Source organism: Stegodyphus dumicola, chromosome 11 (assembly GCF_044657685.1).
Source record: "Stegodyphus dumicola isolate Sdum_Otavi_A_Nest chromosome 11, ASM4465768v1".
Lineage (NCBI taxonomy): Eukaryota > Metazoa > Arthropoda > Arachnida > Araneae > Eresidae > Stegodyphus > Stegodyphus dumicola.
In genome coordinates, this window is record NC_140778.1 from 33,633,904 (window position 1) to 33,650,361 (window position 16,458).

General features: G+C 33.2%; 1 protein-coding gene and 1 pseudogene across 1 annotated transcript; both read left to right on the forward strand.

Moving 5' to 3' along the window:
- The first annotated feature begins 1,833 nt into the window (after positions 1-1,833).
- LOC146993875 (uncharacterized) lies at positions 1,834-4,831 on the forward strand. Its single transcript, XM_085826611.1, has one exon. The coding sequence runs from the start codon at positions 1,834-1,836 to the stop codon at positions 2,719-2,721; it is 888 nt and encodes a 295-aa protein (XP_085682737.1). The 3' UTR covers positions 2,722-4,831.
- On the forward strand, positions 2,758-4,831 carry LOC146993876 (uncharacterized; annotated as a pseudogene).
- Positions 4,832-16,458: the final 11,627 nt, after the last annotated feature.

Below are 16,458 nucleotides of genomic sequence, written 5' to 3' on the forward strand. Positions count from 1 at the left end.
AATTGCATATTTTAGGAGAAGGATGTTCTAGGTTCAGGGTTTGTAACAAGGTAACAAATAATGTTCAAGAGGTAATATTTAAAACAGCACATGCATATCCATACTGAACAAAAACCTCATATGTATGAAATTTGTAGCATGTCATGTAGTCGAAAAAGCACTTTAAAGGTGCATATGCTAATTCACATTGGAGAGAAAGCTTTTAGATGTGAGGTATGTAGACATTTAGTTAAAAGACTAATTAAGACAATCATCTGCTTATTCTCACAGGAGAAGAAGCTCATCTATGTGAAGTATTTAAGAAATCATTAAGTAAAAAGATCGGTTTAAACATGTATGTGCTTACTCACGCAGGAGAGAAACCTTATATATGTGAAATATGTAAGAGGATATTTCACTAGAAGGGTAATTAAAACATACATATGCTTACTCACACGAGGGAGAAACCTCATGTAAGAAGTCATTTAAAAAAAAGGAGGATTTAAACAAGCATATGCTTTTTCACACAGGAGAGAAACCTCATACGTGTGAAGTATGTAAGAAATCCTTTAGTCAGAACTCTACTTTAAACAGCCATATGCTTATTCACACAGGAGAGAAACCTCATGTGTGTGAGTTATGCAAGAACTCATTTAATCAGAAGAGAGCTTTAAACTGCCATATGCTTATTCATACAGGAGAGAAACCTCATGTTTGTGAAGTATGTAAGAAGTCATTTAATCGGAAAGAGGTTTTAAAGAAGCATATGCGTACTGACGAAGGAGAGAAACCTCATGTGTGTGAAGTATGTAAGAAATTTTTTAGTCAGCAGTCTACATTAAGCAGCCATATGCTTATTCACAGAGGAGAGAAACCTCATGTGTGTGAAGTATGTAAGAAGTCATTTAAACGAAATTATCAATTAAACGAGCATATGCTTAGTCACACAGGAGAGAAACCTCATGTGTGTGAAGTATGTAAGAAGGTATTTAAACGAAAATATGATTTAAACAAGCATATGCTTAGTCACACAGGAGAGAAACCTTGTATGTGTGAAGTATGTAAGAAATCATTAAGTCTGAAAAGTAATTTAAACAGGCATATGCTTATTCACACAGGAGAGATACCTCATGTGTGTCAAGTATGTATGAAGTCATTTAGTCTAAAGTCTACTTTAAACACCCATATGCTTATTCACACAGGAGAGAAACCTCATGTGTGTGAAGTATGTAAGAAGGCCTTTAGTCAGAAGTCTCATCAAAGCAGGCACATGCTTATTCACACAGGAGAGAAACCTCATGTGTGTGAAGTATGTAAGAAGTCATTTAAACGGAAGGATAAATTAAACGAGCATATGCTTAGTCACACAGGAGAGAAACCTCATGTGTGTGAAGTATGTAAGAAATCCTTTAGTCAGAAGTCTACTTTAAACAGCCATATGCTTATTCACACAGGAGAGAAACCTCGTGTGTGAGTTATGCAAGAACTCATTTAATCAGAAGAGAGCTTTAAACTGCCATATGCTTATTCATACAGGAGAGAAACCTCATGTTTGTGAAGTACGTAAGAAGTCATTTAAACGGAAAGAGGTTTTAAAGAAGCATATGCGTACTGACGAAGGAGAGAAACCTCATGTGTGTGAAGTATGTAAGAAATTTTTTAGTCAGCAGTCTACATTAAGCAGCCATATGCTTATTCACAGAGGAGAGAAACCTCATGTGTGTGAAGTATGTAAGAAGTCATTTAAACGAAATTATCAATTAAACGAGCATATGCTTAGTCACACAGGAGAGAAACCTCGTGTGTGAAGTATGTAAGAAGGTATTTAAACGAAAATATGATTTAAACAAGCATATGCTTAGTCACACAGGAGAGAAACCTTGTATGTGTGAAGTATGTAAGAAATCATTAAGTCTGAAAAGTAATTTAAACAGGCATATGCTTATTCACACAGGAGAGATACCTCATGTGTGTCAAGTATGTATGAAGTCATTTAGTCTAAAGTCTACTTTAAACACCCATACGCTTATTCACACAGGAGAGAAACCTCATGTGTGTGAAGTATGTAAGAAGGCCTTTAGTCAGAAGTCTCATCAAAGCAGGCACATGCTTATTCACACAGGAGAGAAACCTCATGTGTGTGAAGTATGTAAGAAATTCTTTAGTCAGAAGTCTACTTTAAACAGCCATATGCTTATTCACACAGGAGAGATACCTCATGTGTGTCAAGTATGTATGAAGTCATTTAGTCTAAAGTCTACTTTAAACATCCATATGCTTATTCACACAGGAGAGAAACCTCATGTGTGTGAAGTATGTAAGAAGGCCTTCGGTCAGAAGTCTGATCTAAGCAGGCATATGCTTATTCACACAGGAGAGGAACCTCATGTGTGTGAAGTATGTAAGAAATTCTTTAGTCAGAAGTCTACTTTAAACAGCCATATGCTTATTCACACAGGAGAGATACCTCATGTGTGTCAAGTATGTATGAAGTCATTTAGTCTAAAGTCTACTTTAAACATCCATATGCTTATTCACACAGGAGAGAAACCTCATGTGTGTGAAGTATGTAAGAAGGCCTTCGGTCAGAAGTCTGATCTAAGCAGGCATATGCTTATTCACACAGGAGAGGAACCTCATGTGTGTGAAGTATGTAAGAAAGCCTTTAGTCAGAAGTCTGATCTAAGCAGGCATATGCTTATTCACACAGGACAGAAACCTCATGTGTGTGAAGTATGTTAGGAGTCCTTTAGTCAGAAGTCTCATCAAAGAAGGCACATGCTTATTCACACAGGAGAGAAACCTCATGTGTGTGAAGTATGTAAGAAGGCCTTTAGTCAGAAGTCTCATCTAAGCAGGCATATGCTTATTCACACAGGAGAGAAACCTCATGTGTGTGAAGTATGTAAGAAGTCGTTTAAGTGGAAGGATCAATTAAACGAGCATATGCTTAGTCACACAGGAGAGAAACCTCATGTGTGTGAAGTATGTAAGAGGTCATTCAGTCTGAAGAGTAAGTTATACGCTCATGCACTTATTCATACAGAAGAGAAATATCATGTATGTGAAGTATGTAAGAAGTCCTTTTGTCAGAAGTCTTATTTAAGCCGCCATATGCGTATTCACACAGGAGAGAAGCCTTATGTGTGTGAAGTATGTAAAAAGTCATTTAGTCTGAAGTGTAATTTAAACACTCATGCACGAATTCACACAGGCGAGAAACCTAATGTGTGTGAAGTATGCACGAAGTTATTTAAACAAAAGGGTAATTTAAAGAAGCACATGCTTAGTCACACAGGAGAGAAACCTCATGTGTGTGAAGTATGTAAGAAGGCCTTCAGTCAGAAGTCTCATCTAAGCAGGCATATGCTTATTCACACAGGAGAGAAACCTCATGTGTGTGAAATATGTAAGAAGTCATTTAAACAGAAGGATCAATTAAACGAGCATATGCTTAGTCACACAGGAGAGAAACCTCATGTGTGTGAAGTATGTAAGAAATCCTTTAGTCAGAAGTCTACTTTAAACAGCCATATGCTTATTCACACAGGAGAGAAACCTCATGTGTGTGAAATATGTAAGAGGTCATTCAGTCTGAAAAGTAAGTTAAATGCTCATGCACTTATTCATACAGAAGAGAAACATCATGTATGTGAAGTATGTAAGAAGTCCTTTTGTCAGAAGTCTTATTTAAGCCGCAATATGCGTATTCACACAGGAGAGAAGCCTTGGGTGTGTGAAGTATGTAAAAAGTAATTTAGTCTGAAGTGTAATTTAAACACTCATGCACGTATTCACACAGGCGAGAAACCTAATGTGTGTGAAGTATGCACGAAGTTATTTAAACAAAAGGGTAATTTAAAGAAGCACATGCTTAGTCACATAGGAGAGAAACCTCATGTGTGTGAAGTATGTAAGAAGTCATTTAATCAGAAGAGTAGTTTAAACACTCATATACGTATTCACTCGAGAGAGAAGACTTGTGTATAAAATATGGATAAATTAATTTTTATTAAAGGATTTTTAAGATATGCGTATCGACAGAAGAGGGAAATCTGTCATGTATAGAAGAATTCATTTGGACAGCAGAATAATTCGAAAAAATATGCGTTGATCTAAGCAGAAGAGAACCCTTCTGTCTTTTGAGGAGATGTTAAATTAGTATGTTGTCATAATTAATTGATGGGAAAATTCTTGGTAATAAAAGAGCCATTTAGTGACAGAGTTTTAGATTTAAAAGTAAACTGGGTGCTGCTGATGCTGTAGAGAAGTTTTTGAATTGTCATTTGATATAAATAAATCATAATCTAATTATTTTTTAAAAAAAGCAAAAAACTACGTTTATGCAAGTTTTATCTCAATTGCATTTTTAACTAATGCTGACTTGAAGCTACATTTGCTTATCTATCCTACCTTAAAGACTCTAAAACTGCTTATACCGACCTTGATTGAAAAAGCTGGGATTGTTGTTTTGTTCAGGATCTGCCATGATGTGTTTTGTGTTTCTTCCACCTTTTCGGAAATTTGAATTTTTGACCCTAGATATCACTTTTCACAGATTTTTGTATCACTCATATTCAGTGTTACATCTGTTACCTAGCAAAATGCACTGTTGTGATGATATGATCGTTACCAATTTGACATACTTCTGAGATGCAATTCTGGAGCAGGGCGAAATGCTTCATCCCATATGTGTATTGTAACTTGTATCTTCTTTGTGCTAAAGACATTTCAGAGTTTATCAATGAAAGCTATTGAATTAATGATAAAGATGCCTTTCTTGAACCTGTAATGAAATAATATATTAGATGATTTCTTTACTGTGTTAAAATATTAAAGACCTGCAGTCAAATTAGACAGTTCCATTTTTTTTACATATTTTTTATCTAATGAAATCTATTATCAGGAAATATTCTCAGTATGACTATCCAGCTGCAGTATCAAATGTCTCGAGTGTATAACATTCTAAAAGTGGTATACGGTTATCACATTATACTGATAAAGGGAAATGAGGTCTTGTAAGATTAAATTCTTTCAAATCCTGGACATACCAAGTAGAGCAGTGCAATGTGTGTAAAGTACCTAAGATGACATTTGAAAAAATGAATCAGTATTGTGGTATTTCCATGCAGGTAAGAAACTCAAATATGGTACATATATATTCAAAAACTGGGTAGAAGTTAACAATTGTGTGTCCCTTGTTTTTTTTTTTTTTTTTTTTTTTTTTTTTTTTCGATTTCTTTTAAATGCTAAGATCGGTGCCAGGAAGGCACAATTTTAAGATGGTCGCTACACAAAACCAAAATAAGAAGTCGAAGAATTGCACAAACCTGGTGTCCATGTACATATTGCTCTATTTTCACTTAAAAGAATATTGGAGATTTGCACAAACTAGGCATTGTTTATTGTCTTAGCTTTGTCCATGTACACATTGATCTATTTTCATTTACAATAATCAGGAAACTAAAACAAAGTTAAAACTATCATGGTAAATTGAACAAAATTTGTTACTAATCGGAGGGCACTCAGTTCTACTCTAGAGCCAGAAACTTCTATGTTCTTTATGCAGTGTTCAAAGAAACTTGGGTTAGTCTTTTGATTATGGTAACTTGGCAATTTTTTGGCGAAAATTTGGCGACCAACCCTGCTACAGCAACCTCTTAGTTTTTGTTTGGACGCCATTTTATTTTCACAAAGTAAAGGCATGTTTTTTTTTTTTTTTTTTTTTTTTTTTTTTTTTTTTTTAACTCAACATTTTTTTCCAACAATCTGCTAGCCGAATTACGCTTATGCTAGAACTTTAATGGAACAAAAGTGCTTAATTATGATGAAGATTAGGTGCGAAATTGGGAGAAAGTGCAGAATCGCCCACTGCTTGCAGTGTTTTTAAGAATTGCACATGCACAGTATCATCCATGTACACGTTGACCTATTTTCACTTAAAAAAATATCCCAGAATTGCACAAAAATGGCATTGCACACACTCTTGACTTTATCCATGTTACAGTGCTAAAGTCCTAGCCACTAACCTTTATCAGCTAATCTTTGGAATATGGTAACAGGTAGTTTGGAGGCGGTAAAATTTACTACCTAGGACTTTGGGAATAACGTGGGAAGTACTCAGTTCCGATTACGCATTATTTTGTGTGAGGGAAATGAGAGATCATGGGATATGTCATGTGATATTAATGGACGAATTACGGTTCTTTAATCGGAAAAGGGGGGAATTTTGGAAAAATATCTGCAGTGTGGTGATGGCGATAAGGAGCGCGCCTTGCGCCCTCCGATAAGTGTGGCAACCCTAGAGGAGAAGTTTCTTACGAGTAGCGAGCAGAGCGAAACAGGCAGGCTGTCGGGCAGTGTGCGCGAAGTTCCTAAATAAAGCTTAATTTTTATTGTGCACTATGTCTTGTTAATATCTATATTAATGCAGTAAGAACATAATCTGTGATATGGAATTCGAGGATTGGTGGTAAAAACATAACCGGAAATCTCCATAATGGTAACCTGGACTGTGTTAAATCGTATGAACAGTTCTCAAGCACTTTCGGTTTTGACTACAAGCCATCACTCAAGATCTCCAAACCAGAAGTAATGGATTACATCGGTTTTCATCCTCCGAATCACAGATGAGTACTAATTATAGATCATTTTATAATTCTGTTTTCTACTTATCATTTAATTTAATTTTCTTTAGTTAAATTTTTGCTTTTATTTTGGCTTAAAAAACCTTGCACAATGTCTGATGTTCATGCCGTCCAAATTCCGGTTTATAACCGATCAGACCCATCTTTATGGTTTATTATGTGTGAAAGTACTTTTGCTTTTGCCACCCCCAAACCTATCACAGAATCCATTACTAAATATAATTATGTAGTTTCTCATCTTCCTCCAGATATCGCATCACTAGTACGGGATTTACTTATGAAACCAGACCCTATTGATCCATATGCAAAGCTTAAAACTGAGTTAATAAATCGTTCAGGAGAATCTTCTCAGCAAGAAATTCGCCAATTATTATCTGGAGAAGAATTAGGTTCTCGAAAACCATGAGATATGTCATGTGACATTAATGGACGAATTACAGTTCTTTAATCGGAAAAGGGGGGAATTTTGGAAAAATATGTGCAGTACTATAGTATTTTGTATTAAGCTTCATTGAAATTGTGTGAAAGAGTGTTGATTAATTTTTGGATCGCATGGCGCTATCTAAAGTGAATTCTAAATTTTTAATGCGTTTATCTGATAATCCAAAAGAATTGGTTGAATGGTTTATGAGTGTAATTTAAGTGCAGATAAGTATGAATGTCCAACATGTGGGAATGAAATGAAATTGTGTGAAAGGAAGGATATTACAGATAAGTTTGAATGGCGGTGCAAGAAATCTGGTGAAAATGGACATTTTGTGATCCGCCATGCACTCAAGATTCTGTAGAAGATTAGGTAAGTTAGTATTTTTAATCATTTAAGGATATTATTTTTATGCATTGTTCTAAATGTAAGGACTAAATAAATTAATATGGTATTATTGGAAAATTGTTATTAGCAATGATTTAATTTAAAGTAATTAGGATTGTAAGCTAATTTTTATTAATTTAATGTATGTGCTTATTTATATTTTAAGTAGTGTTTTTAATTTAATTATATTTTAATTTAATGATCGTGATTTTGTGAGTTATATGTTTGTAGTATTTTGGAATACGTTTGTAAGTAAATGTGCATGGAAAGAATTTTGATATTTGACCCTAAGTATTTGGAACCATTTTTAATGTTTGTGTTATAAATTGGCAGGTGAGGTTTATAATAGATAATTTAGAGGGAAAAGTTTTTGGATATTTTATTTATTTTATACGTGCAAATGTTCATCCTTGGGAAGGGTATATACTTTTTCGCGATCAGGTAATTTCATATATGTCCTTTTTACCGAATTTAAAGATTCACAAAATTTTCATGCATTTTCGTGAAATTTTTCTAATTTATGAGAAAAAGGCAGTGTACATGGATATAGTGACGAGTGTGCGCAATGCCATTTTTGTGCAATTCTGGGATGTTTTTAAGTAAAAATAAGTCAATGTGTACATGGTTTAATTATATTTTAATTAAATGATAATTATTTTGGGAATTATATGTTTGTAGCAATTTGGTATACGTTTCAGTGGAAGTAAACGTGCATGGAAATAATTTAAATATTAGACACTAAGTATTTGCAACCATTTTTAATGTTTGCGTTGTAAATTTGTTGGTGACGTTTATAATAGATAATTTAGAGGTAAAAGTTTTTGGATATTTTATTTATTTTATACGTGGAAATGTTCATCCTTGGAAAGGTATATACTTTTTCGCAATCAGGTAATTTCATATATGTCCTTTTTACCGAATTTAAAGATTCACAAAATTTTTATGCATTTTCGTGAAATTTTTCTAATTTATGAGAAAAAAGCAGTGTACATGGATATAGTGAAGAGTGTGCGCAATGTCATTTTTGTGCAATTCTGGGATGTTTTTTTAAGTAAAAATAAGTCGACGTGTACATGGTTACTATGTATGTGCGATTCTGAAAAACGTGGCAAGGAGTTTGCGATTCTGCACTTTTTCCCAATTTTGCAGTTAATATTTGTATATTAAGCAGATTTGTTCCATAAAATTTCTAGCATAAGTGTAATTCGGCTAGCAGATTGTTGGAAAAAGTGTTCAGTAAATAAAAAGAAAAGAAACATGTCTTTACTTCGTGAAGACAAAATGGCGCCGAAAAAAAAAGTAGAAGGTTGCTGCAGCAGAGTTGGTCGCCAAGTTGTCGCCAAAAAATCAGCAAGTTACCATAATCCAAAGATCAACCCCTTTATCACCTTACCGAGATGTCGCAAAACTACCTGTTACAATATTCCAAAGATTAGCCGAAACTTGATTTTTGATTTGCAAGAATGCACACTTTATAAGCATGAACATGTGTGTACAAGTAAAAAAAAAAAAAAATCTTTTTCACTTGTAACTGTCTCATTGTTCTTGGCAAAAATCATCATTATAAGCATCTCAAGCATACAAAAGAAAGTGTCTTAAATGGTTCCCATAATAATGCAACTTTGGAAATAAATAGAAACTAGAAATATATATGGCACTTTGCCACCATTTTTATGGTTTTTAATTCAAGGAAAACCTTTTTCTGGAATCTAAGATGTGCTTGTAAAGCAGGAATCTCATAGAAATTTGCTGTGCTACTTTAAAATTTTATTTCATGGAACTTATTGAAGTAACTTTGCTGTTCTTCAACCTGTTTTTTAATAATCCGTATTTTTTTATAAAATTATAATCATAAATGCTTTTTTATAGTTTATTTAGTCTTAAGGGTAAAATGGTAAAAAATACTGAAATTATGAAGATATTAAATTAAAATTTGGAATTACTCTGATATGCGCCCTCAAGTCGCCAAATTTCTCGCCAAACATTTTTGGCGATAAACTTCACGCTGCTGTATTACTATCTAAATTTTTTGTCTATATTTCGAACTTTAAGCCTAAAATGTCTCCAAAAACGCGGTTTTCCCACATGCAAACACTACGTATTGAACACACGATTTAAGCTAAAAATCCGAAACAAAAACAAAAAATTTAGATAGCAAAAACGTAAAGTTTCTAACCAAAAATATTTGACAAGAAGCCATGTACACAGTGACATGTTTTAACTTAAAAAAAGTCTACGAATGGCACAATGTAGGCAATGAACGAATTTACAAGCTACGCACACCTCGTTTTAATAAATTAACATAACAATAAATTTCAAAGAATACCATGTACACAGCATCCTGTTTAAACTTAAAAAAAACATCTACGAATTGCAAAATTTAGGCAAGGAACGAATCTACGATCTACGCACACCTCGCTTTAGTAAAATAACATAATAACAATAAATTTCAAATAATACCATGTGCACAGTGTTTTGTTTAAAAAACAACAATAACGACAGAAATTCATACTAAATAACCAATGAACATAACATTCTACAAAATAAGAACAAGAATAAAATAAAATGCACTTACCATGAATTAATGCTTTTTCGAGCAGCAGAAATAGCAATTTCATACCGCCTTTAACATGCCGCCACGTAATTACTATCATATTTACGTGACAGCCAGACGCACTCCAGAAAATTCATACTATGGTTCACAAATAAATAAAATCACAAATCCCTACTTCTATCATGCACAGCCATTAAAAATAATCTCCCAGACCCTCTTTCCACACCTCCAAATATCCACTACCTCTCAACAGGATGGCTACAATGTTATTTCCTTTTGCCGAACTTCAATTCAACAACTTCTACCATTTTATCTTTCCCTCCCATCTTCTCAGACACAGACGCGAATCAACGAGCTCCAGCTAAAGATTGTTCAACGTCAACAGGGTTGCCATAGAACACGCAATCGTGCCAAAAACCAGTGCAGAACACATATCGCCACATTTGGTGAAATTAGGGCGTATATCAGAGTTGTACCTAAATTTTTTTTCAATATAAATATATCAAATTTTATATTTTAAATATTTCCCCCCCTTGATGTTAATTAATATATGTGTTTAATGGAAGTATGAGAGGAATTTTGTAAATTCTTCAGTTTCTTTCTTTCTTTCTTTCTTTCTTTTTTTTTTTAATATTTAGCACTTCAAGCATAGATATTTAATATTTAGTCAGTAACTTCTTAAATTTATGCATGTAAGTTTTTGTTGCACAGACATAAGACATTTTTCATGATATGCTCATGAATTGAATGTAAAAAATACCTACACAGCATGCATTTAATTCAGCATTCTGTGCAACTTTGTATGCATAAAGTAAGATGCAACTCTTTAGATATAAATATTAGGTATTCATCAGGTACCGGGATCAGATTCAGAAATGTATGCATACATACATAAATTTCTAAATCCTGTCCCAGTAACAGAAAAGGGGAACCAAATATTAACTAAAATAGCATTAGTCTCATTTACGTCGTTAATGCTGAAACATTTTCCTTGCTTTTACTACCGTACACATCTCATTTGTGATATTGCATTTTTCAAGGTCACCAATGGCTAATCAGCAGGGTTCTAAGCATACTTACAGCAGAAAGTACATGATATTGAGCATAAATGTGTCAATTGTTTCTTCTTAAACATGCTATTTGGCAACAGCAGTGTGGCATAAAGCATATGTAATTTATATTTATGCCAGAAAAGAAAAAAGAACATGATATTAAGCATAACATTAGCAGAAAATAATGATGTTAAACATGTGTAAGTCTCATTTAGCTCATTAAACATGCAACTTAGTGCATATGCACTAAAGCTAGGAGGGAAAGAATATTAAGTGTATGTAAATGAAATTTGCCTTGTTAAACATAATGTTTAATACAGTTCAGAGTCCGAAATCCGGACCTCAAAATTACCAACAACATTTACTTGTAGGCTTTACGCATGTGCATTTAATTTCCCCCTCCGCACATAATAAAACATCTGGAGAGTCGCAATTCTTATTTTCACTTCGACACTAAATAAAATACCTTGATATTAAAGAAGCAATCATTTTAGCGTAAATTTGTATGCTACGCAGCAACTTGGCTTACATCTCGAACCTAAACATTCCACATGGATACATCATTGATCTGATGCCAACCAAAACATGACAACTTGAGTAATGACTCATGTAGCGATGCCTAAGCATTTTTTTGTGTTATTAATTGAATGATAAATGAGCCAGTTTCTCTTAGAAAGTCCTCCACAAAGGAACTCCCCCCCCCCCATTAGGCAGATAGCCCTCGAGACTTTGCCATAATCACACACACACAATTGAATAATAAATGAGCATGGTAACCTTTTATGTTGACATTATGCATGGCGATTATTACAGATTAAATTAAATGAGTTAAAAATTGTTGACGGTGAAAAATTTACCAAAAATTCTTTCCATATGCTAAAAATAGATTTGTTGATAATACTCATAGACACAAAGATTACATTTAGGAATATTTAAATTAAAAATAAAGGATTTGTTGTTCATGCAAATCCAAAACCAGCGGCAGGACTCGTATGGCCGCATCGAGTCACAGAATTTAGGACCCACAGAGACTGCATCAGGTGGTAAGATAGCTAGCGCCTGCCCTCAGTAAGGTAACGTATATATGGGAATATGGCCTGTATATGTAGGAATTTATTTATTCAGAACTTTGATAAGCCTTAAGCATGTGCAAAAAATAGACATAAGTATAATAAATAACTAAAGTAATACAATTCAGGCTTAATTGTCTCAGTGTGCAATAGAAGCAAGATAAAATTTAACAGAACGACTTGTTTGTTATCAAGCTCATGATTGCATATCTAAGTATATAATGTGAAGGATAGCTAACTTTGATCTTCATAGCTCCTAATTGTAAAGGTTTTCAGATATCGCAAACAAAGGTGAAATATTTCAATTAACAGATTTTGTAAAGAAATGTGGAAAAGCGGAAATAAATGAAGATGATAAGAAAGAAGTTTTCTTTGTGATGACAATGCTTCTCAATCATGAATCAATGAATGAATGGCAAAATCTGTAGTATGGTTCTAAATCACCAAAATACCGAAAGTGAAGAAAAGCGACAGAGAAGTTACTGAAAAAGAGAAAATTTCAATTGACAAGTTAGTCGGAATTTTTGAAATAGCAGCTACAGGACTTCAACAATGTAACTAAACAGGAGATATGTCCGTCTGCCTATAGAATTAAAGAGAATGTATTAGCACAAAAAATGAAGCAACTTACATTGAAAGAAATGTCTAATAAGGTAAACAAATAAATATTAAGCTTTTTTGTAAATTTTGATACCCTTTACATCATAAATACTTCATTATTTTATAAATCACGATTTCGTATTTTTAATTGTATAATTTTTGCATGCTATCTCATCAGATTTAAATTAATCTAATATCCGGAAAAATTCCAAATCTGGAATTGCTGCAGTCCCGATGAGTCTGGATTTTGGACATTCTACTGTACATGTAAATTTATGTTAGAAAGAAAAGCAAAACAATATATAATTAAATATTAACATAAAAATAAATGCTATTTATGGAAATTGTTTTGAATTCATTCTGTATTTGTAAAACAGTTACAAATACTTGTATACATACAGCAATGCTTCATTTGCCTTTTATTAGATTTCTCTGGCCATTTTTCCGAAAACAAAACCGTTAAGAATAGTACATCTTCAGAGAACAATCATACTTAAAATTTCCTACAGTGAGTCTTGCACATTATGTTTAATTTCATGTACAAGTATTCAAATGAGTGATCTGTTAGATTTTTAGAATATGGACCACGTTTTTACAGCTTCACTATGGAAAAAGATAATGTTGAAATCATGCAAAATAATAATAAATTAGTGAAGAATAAATTATGTGTAGGAAGTCAATGAGGATTGTGATATAATGTGCAAATTGTGCGTAGCAGTCAAAGAAAACAATGACAATACAAGAAAAATGGGGTAAAAGTTTACAATTGTGTACACCTTTTTTTTTTTTTTTGGTGATTTTTTTATGATGCCAATATTGGCAGCAGAAAAGCACAATTTCAAGATGGCCGCTACATGAAACCAAAATAACAAGTCAAAGAATTGTACAAACAGTATGTCCATGTACACATCAATCTATTTTCACTTTAAAAAAATCAGAGAATCACACAAACTAGGCATTGCGCACTTCCTTAACTTTCCCTGTGCGCATCAATCTATTTTCACTTAAATAAAGTTAGGAAGCTAAAAGTTAAAACTATCATGGTGACCAGAATGGGGGTTTTATCGCCAAAATCAATCAAAATTTCTCGCCAATTGAAAGAGAACCAAATGTACACTAGAGCCAAGAAATGGATGTGTAATGGAGTTACTAGTTTTTTTCTCTTTCTTTTTTTTTTTTTTTTACTAAGTAAGGCATACAGACAAGATTTATTTGAAGTATTTCATATGGCATTTTTCAAAAGTATTGTGAAAATTGTCTTCACTATTTGCTGTAAATGCAGTACAAAATGTGATGTTGGGACTTGTGCGATTCCGCATTTGGAATTTTTTCGAATATAAGAACATCTTCCTAAATCTAGTAAGAGGGCAGTTGGGAATTATAAAATTAAAAGTGTGAAATAATGACTTATCAAATAATAAAGCATTTATGATCTAAATGGTATAAAAATTTACAAAAAACAAAGCTTTATATTTATTTGTTCACTTTATTAAGCATATTTTTCACTGTAAGTTGTTTTGTTTTTGTGTTGATAGAAAAAACTTATTTCGGGGCCCAACTTGATGAAAGTTGCGATTTTTTTTTTTTTTTTTCTGTGTGCTATTCCTGTTTCTGTGCAGTGCCCTCTGAAGTAAAATGTCATCCAAAACATAGCTAAAACAAAAAAGTATAATCTAAATAAACTGCATTTTAAATCAAAATAAAGCACGAATATACAGATTATCTAATCTGTGCAGTACGGAAAAGAAATATCGACTTACCTTTGTGTCTTTGGAAATTTGTCTTTGTGGATTGTTTTGTGCGAAATTCATTAACAGCATCCAAAAACGGTTTAAAATTATTTGAACTGGAATCTGTATACTGCCATCGGCACATAATTTCTCAAAAGTAAGAATAAAAATATCCTTTGCAGTGCCGGACTGTCAATGGCATTTCTTTTTAAAATCACTTTTTATTACTCTCTACATATGGTATGGTTCATCTTGGGGTGATCCTCAGTAAAACTCTCTCATGGCACCCACACATAACCCCTTAATTTCTTGAAACAGTGTACTTTCAATAGATAACAAGTTGCTTATTTATAAAACTGTATTGCGTCTTATACTATGCATATTAATGTAAATCATACAGGAAAAAGTTCCAGCAGGCACAAAATTGTGCCCTAAGACAGATCACCAACTTGGCCTGGTACGTTCGAAATCAAAAACTTCATGATGAATTAGGCAATTGAACAACTGAAATATATTTATGCTAACCTCTCAAGTGTGTATATGTTATATGCATCTCTAGACTCAGGTTAAAGCCAGCTTGTTCCGCTTTTCAGCTTTCCCAGATGGCATTTTTGGGTCTTGGAACTCTGCGCACACTTTATTTATTCTAGAATTACCAGTTATCTACTCTCCTTTTACTAAAAATCATAACATAATAATTTGAAAAAAAAAAAAAAAATATGTTAGTTACTCATGACAACATTCGAAACAACCTACATGTTCAACAAGGGGTATGGTCCTTGACCCAGGCACCCTGGTGCTACACCGCTTCCATGTGAGCGAGATATGATATGGTTCATTAGAGAAACATCTTCATATACGTACAGCAGAAAAAAACTGATTTGTAAGGCATGTAAGAGTTCGTTTAGATGGAAGGACATTTTAAATATGCATATACTTAATCGCACAGGAAAAAAAAACCTCACGTGTGTGAGGTATGTAACAAGTCATTTGTTCCAACTAGTTATTTAAACAATCATATACTTATTCATAAATGCGAGAAACCTCATATATGTGAGATATGTAATCAGACATTTACTGAAAAGGGAACTTTAAAAAAGCCATTTGCTTAGTTACACAGGAGAAAAACCTCGTGTGTGAGATATGTAATAAGTCATTTAAAAACCCATATGCATATTCACACAGGAGAGAAACCTTATGCATGTGAGGAATGTAACAGGTCATTTACTGTAAAAGGTGATTTAAAAAGACATATACTTATTGACACAAGAAAGAAATGTTTTGTATGTTAGTTATGTAACAAGTCACTTACTCAAAAAGGAAATTTAAAGAGACATATGCTTAATCACATAGGAGAGAGACCTCATGTGTGTGAGGTATGCAACAAGTCATTTACTCTAAAAGAAGGTATGTAACAAGTCATTTACTCTAAAAGAGAATTTAAACAGATATATGCTAATTCACACAGGAGAGACACCTCATGAGTGTGAGATATGAAATAAGTTACTTGCTGACAAATGTAGTTTAAACAAACATGCACTTATCCACACCTGAGAGAAACCTTATGTGTATGATATATGTAATATGTCATTTACTCACAAACCCAGTTTAAACAAAAATGTACTTATCCACACAGGAGAGAAACCTCATGTGTGTAATATATGTAAGGAGTCCTTAACTCACAAACATCTTTTAAACAATCATATACTTATTCGCAAGGAGAGAAACTCCATGAGTTACATATGTAAGAAATTGCTTAAATGTTATAAAAATTGAAACGTGGATGCCTACAAATAATAGAAGGCTAGTGTCTTTTGTTAAAAAGGCTAGATTAATAAGAAAGTTTACTCATCTGTGCAGTAATGACTTGTCCATGCTATAAAGAAATGTCTTTCTATGAGGCATATTTAACTTGTCTTTTTATATCAATTCTTAATAAATTATTTGTTTCTTTCCACAAGATTAAAACTTCATGTTTGAGAGATAATTCAGAAGTCATTTTATCATCATGTTAG

Bases quoted from the DNA above. Each gene is read 5' to 3' on its own strand.
- LOC146993875 (XM_085826611.1), top strand. From the start codon at position 1,834: ATGCTTAGTCACACAGGAGAGAAACCTTGTATGTGTGAAGTATGTAAG.